A 6650-nucleotide genomic window follows, 5' to 3' on the forward strand; every position below is an offset into this window, starting at 1 on the left:
GATGTACTATTGGATGAACGAAAATCTTTGATTGTTTCCTCGTAGTGGTCAGTGTATTGACCCTTGAAAATTTTTCGCAAATTTTCACTCCCATGGACACTTGATTATCGATAAGATTGAATATGAACTAGTGAAGGTTATTAATTGCTCTTGATTAACATTATAAGCTCATTTCTTTGACTCTGAGCAATTGATAAATTTTATATTAATAACTTCACTTGTGATAATTAATTATTTGTGACATTCAAGTTTTGCTAAGAATTGTTGATTATTATTAACTTTTTAGATTAAGTGAATGCTAATCAACAAGAAAATCTCAGAAGGAAAATAATGTGAGAAAAAAGTTCTACATGAAAGTCTCAACCTTCAAACAAATTCTCTAAACAGAACTAAACTTTACATATCAGCGAATAATTTCAATTATCAACCAACAATTAAGAAAAATCTAATAATCATGATTCATGATGAACGAAGTAAAAAACATGAAACCAAATCAAAAGTTCTAATCAAAAATCTTCATAAACCAAATACCCTAATCTCAATTAGATGCAACATTGTCATCTACACACACTAAAAGCAGAAACGAAAAAGCAATTAACTTAAATTATTAATAAATTAAATTAAACCACTTCGATAATTAAGATTTTCCTAGCGGAGAAAAGACAACTGATCAATATTCCAAACACATTGTTGTGCATCTAATTACCCACATAGTTGAATTCAAAACGAAGCACAAACGGTAAAGACTTTTTACGAAAAGTTTCCCCACCGACAGATGGCGCTACTTTCGATAATCAGGCTCAGTGTTGCGAGAGAAAAATTTTTCAAAAAATTAAGATGAATTAAATTGTCGGTGTTATTTCAACGAGCATTAAATAATCAGTTCTTTTTTAATTATTAAAGTGATTATTAAATTAATTAAATTGATAAAATAGTCGATTAAAACTGTTACTTTTGGACGAAGAAAAGATTGATTAAAGAAAAGAGCATGCGTTAAGTGGCTACTCTCATTTTCCTTTTTTTCTTGTTCTTGTTTTCATTTCGGTTTAGTTGAACACTTACTTTTTATTTGATTGTTACAATCAATTTACCTTCATGTTCACATTTTCTTTTTTTTTAATTGTGATTCTAAATGCAATTCAAAGTGATAATCTTTCTGCCAACATTTTAACCAAAATTTTCTATTCACCAAACACGGCGAACAACAAAAAGCAAACCAACCTCCATTTTGTTGATTCTAAAATTGTGATCTCTTTCTTGTTCTTTTCTTATTCTTTTCTCTTGTTACATAATAATCTATATATTGGATAACATTGAAGATACATCAACAATCACAACCAAAGGTCTTCACCTTTTTCTCTCTCTCTCTATAAATATTATCGACCTTTTATCGACACAAACAAGAACCAACAAAAAAAAGTGGTTATGTTCACCTTGATCACTACAATCTTAATGTTCTGTTGACAATCATCTGAACCTCCATCATCTTTACCCTATCATCGTCTTCATCATCATGTCCATCTCAAAGGATGATGAGATTGGTGTCAATTCTAGGATAGTTAAAAAAGGAATCTTATGGCAACAAAATGGTTCCAGAAAAGGATTTAAGAACATTTTTAAACATAAATGGAAACAACGTTATTTTATTCTTACCAATAGTTACATTGCCTGTTTTAAGAAAAAGAAAAGTAAAATCTGTGAGATGGGATTGTTTCTATTTAAATTGTCTCTCACAGAGATTAAATCAGTTACCATGATCAATGATACCCTTAATATTAACGCTGATTCAATAATCTTATGGGATGGAGATAATTCATTAATCATTGATTGGTTTAATTGTATCAATGATGCCAAAAATAGTTGCCTCAAGCGAACCTCATCAAATAGTTCACTAATTAACAGTAAATCAACACCAGTTCTTGATACCAAACGTCTAAACCGAATTTCAGGTAAATTAACTAATCATTTTTCTACACTAATTAGTGTAACAATTTTCTATTCTTCCATCTTCATGGTGAACAACAATTAATAATCATTGAAAACACTCACAATCAACATGACAATTTGATCTGTAAATCACTTTGTCATTTTATACCTGAGAAAATTTTTCTACTCAATTTACAACCTTTTTCAGAATATTAATTAATCAACTAATTTCTGTTATCTGTTACTTTTTTTATTTTCTTTCTCACTGATTAATCTTAATGATTAACTGGCTTGTAATTATATTTAATTAACGGTCATGTTTGCCAAGAAGATTATCCTCTAGGATTAAATAGAAAAGTTGATTATTAAATGAAAATTATACCGAAAGCAATTAAACATCAAACTATTTTCTTTTCTTTGATAACAATTAAGATAATTGGTGTTCTGTGTCATTGAATGTATATTTTGATTTCTCTAATTTTATTGATTATGTTGATAGTAAACAATTCAAATTGATCAATCAAATCAGAACAAATCTTTAAATTGTAAACTACCGGAAGAAATTACTGGTTGGACACAATTTAATATCTACAGAAAAACTGTCAACCATTAAAGTTTTAAAAAAAAAATCAACTAAATTGTTTCCATGATCATGTTGATAATGATCTGGAATTGAACTTTAATCAATTGAATCTTTTTCTCAATGATCTCTTAAACTTTGATCATTGACAATTTGAAAGTAATTCCTGTGATTACTCATTTCTCACTTTCACTTCCTTCAATTTCTTAATCATTTTCATCTCGAATGTTGATCAACACTCAACAATTTATTAATATATTGTTACCATTGACAATCTCAACATGATGATGACGATAATGATGACTGATTATTGTATGAATCAAATGTATTGTGTGTAGGTTTTGAAATGATGATTTTGTTTTTCACAATCAAAACAGTTCCAGTCTCATATTAATTGTTATGTCTCATCGCAAGTTGGATACCATGTAATTAGAAAAATAATAATAATTGACTTTTTTCTCTCTCTCTCTCTCTCTCTCTCTCTTTCAGTTTTATCTGCATATGAACGTCGTCTATCATCAATATCATCCTCCTCTTCATCATCTCACCTTCTTCCAGATCCACCAACTTTCCCTCGTCTTGCACCACAATGTAAAGGTGTAATTAACAGTTCATCCTCGCACTTCAATACAACCGGTCCACCAGCCTACCATTTGAAACCATGTCCTTTCACCTTATCCATATCACCTTCACTTACACAGCGATCACTTTACGCCCAGAAGATACTTTCATCAACCTCATCACCCAATCCAACACCAACCCACTCGAAGTTTTTTCGTCCCTTTAAATCATCTTTAACCTCAACAACATCATCATCATTCCTACATTATGCCACTCAACCAAGGTTACAATCTTCATCTAATCTTAAATCAGCTGCATCAGAATTTTCATTCATCTCATTAAGTTCAACTGGTGCATCTCAAGCATCAGCACAGGCTAAAGCACAACAACAACAACAACAACAGCAACAACAACAAACACAAGTACTACAGTCAACACCTCAACGTCACTTAATTAATTCACATTCAACTTTACACCAAACTTTACTTCACCAAACACTTTCAAGACACACACCTTCACTGCCATCATCTTCTGGTGGACCTCCGTCATCATGTCCCTCCGATTCACCGAGATTTTTATCCTCTTCACAAAGTCCTTCTCATCATGGTTCTTTTGATTCAGATTCACCACCACCACCGCCAGTTCCACCTCCACGAATTGGTACAACTGATCGAAGGATTCGTCCTTGCTCATATTATATCGAAGCTGCGAATACCTCATCAAGCTATTCTTCAAGTTCCTCCACATCGGCTGGAACAACAACTTCCATGACATTGCCATCCCATAATAGGAAAACATCACCTCTGGTAGATAATTTAAAAACTAGTAATAACAACACCTTAAATAATCACAATCATCATCACCATCACCTTAACAACATTATCAACAATGAGAATAATAATAATAATAATAATATGAACACATTGAAATCAGGGACAACCAAGAAAAAATCTCGAATGGTTCGTATCATTGAAAATTCAAGTCGACCTTTTCGTTGATTAATTTTTAGTCAAATTAGCGAGATAATCATTTGTAATTATCAACGAGATTAAGATTTATATAGTTTCAGCTTGATTGTAGTCGAGAACAGGAAAGTAACAAATCCTGTCGCACTTTCTTGGATTAATGACATTTGGATTAAGTTACCTTAACGGTACGAGAAATGAAAGCATTAAGAATATCTAATAACATCAATACCTCGTACTAGTGCCAAGCTTTCATATTTACCACCTCCCACTCCTCATCAGACACTCACATACACACACTCTCTCATCCACTACGAGATTAAGTCAACTTAGAAAGTGAGATGATGTTTGAAACCAAAAGAAATGGAGGAAAAGAGGAGATGATGATTTTCCAATGCCAATGAATTTTGATCTCTTCGAATCTTTTTGTACATTTTACATTGAAATTTATGTATACACAACAACAAGCCACTCGACTTATACACTCACTCACTTGCACATTACCAAGTTTTTGCAATCTTTTTTGTTGGCCATCTTTCATTATTTATTTGTTATTAGTATTATCATGAAATTCAGTATGGAAAGTGAAAGGAATCAATTAACTGACCACTTCCAATGGATTAAATGGATTATCTGTGAAAAATTTGTTCCAACTTATGGATTAACTTTTTTTTTCTTCTCTCTTTCCTTTTCTATTTCCTCCTTTTCCCATTTCCTCTTCCTTTTATCATGTAATGTTGAAATATTCTGAATCTACCTTATTCTTTCTTTGTTAATGTGTCTCCTCATCCAACCTTCACCCACTCAAATCCTTCGGTGTTGATCAAGGGTAAAATTCAATTTACGTACTTACCTTTTTGATTTGTAATTCTAGTTCATCATTATGTTCAATCATCTGTTTCTTCAATCATGTTTCATGAGAAATTCTCAGATTCCCTCTTTCAGAGCGCAACTAAAACAATAGTCAACCCCTTGTTTCAACTTCCGTTTCCAAGTTATCTTCTTTATCCGTTTTATCATCTTCCTCATCATCTTGATTATCATCATTTTCATCTCTCTCTCTCACTTTCAGGCAAAACAAACAAACTGAAACCAAAACTCACTCAATTTGTGTCATAATAACAATGTAGCAAGAAAGAAATCAACAAACCAAGGCAGCCAAACAAGCATAATAACATTTCCATCACCAATCTCCTTTTCATAGATTTGTTTCCCTCCGTATTATCAATTTCATCTCCATTGATTCAGCTAACCATCTCTCTCTCATCACCCACAGTCCATGATGAAAATGATGATTACAAAAGATGAAACTCTGGAACATCAATGAGGAAAAAAATGTCAACCTCAAAGACAAAAATCATTTCATCTTCATTATTGGTAAAAATACTAAACAAAAAAAAACGAGACCAAGTAAACTCTTTTTTCATCCTCATCTTTCACTCTTTCTGCTCATACTCATCCCACCATCATCATCATCACCCTCTCTCTCACACTCACTCACTCACTCGCCCACACCATCAGAATTGACCCTTGCAAATTAAATCACAAGGAGGAAGTAACTAGGAAAAGTTATATTAATGTACAAATGTAACCTCTTTTTTTGTGTATATAAATTGATGTATAAAAACAAAGACAAACCAAAATAATAATAACACTAAATGAAATTAAATCACTTGAAAACTTGTTTACCTTTCACTTGATCCAGTTAATCAATTTGATTAACAATCAACATTTATTACCTTCATCAAGCCCGATAAGGAGTTAAATTGAATAACAAACTTTTTACTTGATTCACTTTCAGTTAATTGTTAATCAATTTGATTAACTTTATTTAGACAAAACTGGTTACCTTTAATATAACTTTTTCTGGTTCAAATGTTAATCTGGTTTATCTGGTTTGTTAATTCATTTTCACTTGATGATGAAGATGATTAATAATATATAAAAATGGTTAATAATAATCAAGAGATTAATTTAAATTAAAGTGAGAGATTAATATGATTATCAATCCGATTGGTTTACAATTTAATAATCATCACAACATTTTGATTTACAATTTCAACCTGAAACTAAACTGTTTCAGCTAATTGTCATCTTAAATCATTATTATTATTATTATCATTTACTTTCACAATTTAAGGATTTAATTTATATATAAATAGCTGAATGTAATTATTTTACCTGTTGTTAAATTGATTGTTGATTTAAAGAAACTGTAATGATTAGGTAAAAGTGATAAATACAATCACCTTGAGGCAAAAAGTTGACAAACTTTGACAAAAGTTAATGATATATAATCAAGTTAATTTAATAAAGTTGATCAACAGTAAAACGAAAGCAATTAACTAACCAAATTGGATTCAGGTAAGTTACCCAAAAATATCAATTATCATCACTGAATATCATCATGATCCCTCATCCACCCTGTTTAATTATCTTCCACCACCCAATTCCTCCTCTTTAGGCTTAATATATGATATATATTTAGCAATCAACGATCAACAATTAACTTTATTTCTGGAAAATGATAATAACATTATTATTATTTAAGCAAATCAATTAACATTTATTATCTTGATTCATGTTTACCAATTCAATTCATGTTTTCTTGATTCTAA

At 30.9% G+C, this 6650-nt stretch overlaps 1 protein-coding gene across 1 annotated transcript; it reads left to right on the forward strand.

Moving 5' to 3' along the window:
- Positions 1-846: 846 nt before the first annotated feature.
- Positions 847-5712, forward strand: LOC128387777 (ras guanine nucleotide exchange factor P-like). The gene is made up of 2 exons (XM_053347040.1): positions 847-1949; positions 2996-5712. Exons 1-2 carry the CDS (start codon positions 1514-1516, stop codon positions 4063-4065), a joined length of 1506 nt encoding a protein of 501 aa, XP_053203015.1. The 5' UTR covers positions 847-1513; the 3' UTR covers positions 4066-5712.
- Positions 5713-6650: the final 938 nt, after the last annotated feature.

Source organism: Panonychus citri, unplaced genomic scaffold, assembly GCF_014898815.1.
Source record: "Panonychus citri isolate SS breed McGregor unplaced genomic scaffold, ASM1489881v1 Contig00093, whole genome shotgun sequence".
Taxonomy (NCBI): Eukaryota; Metazoa; Arthropoda; class Arachnida; order Trombidiformes; family Tetranychidae; genus Panonychus; species Panonychus citri.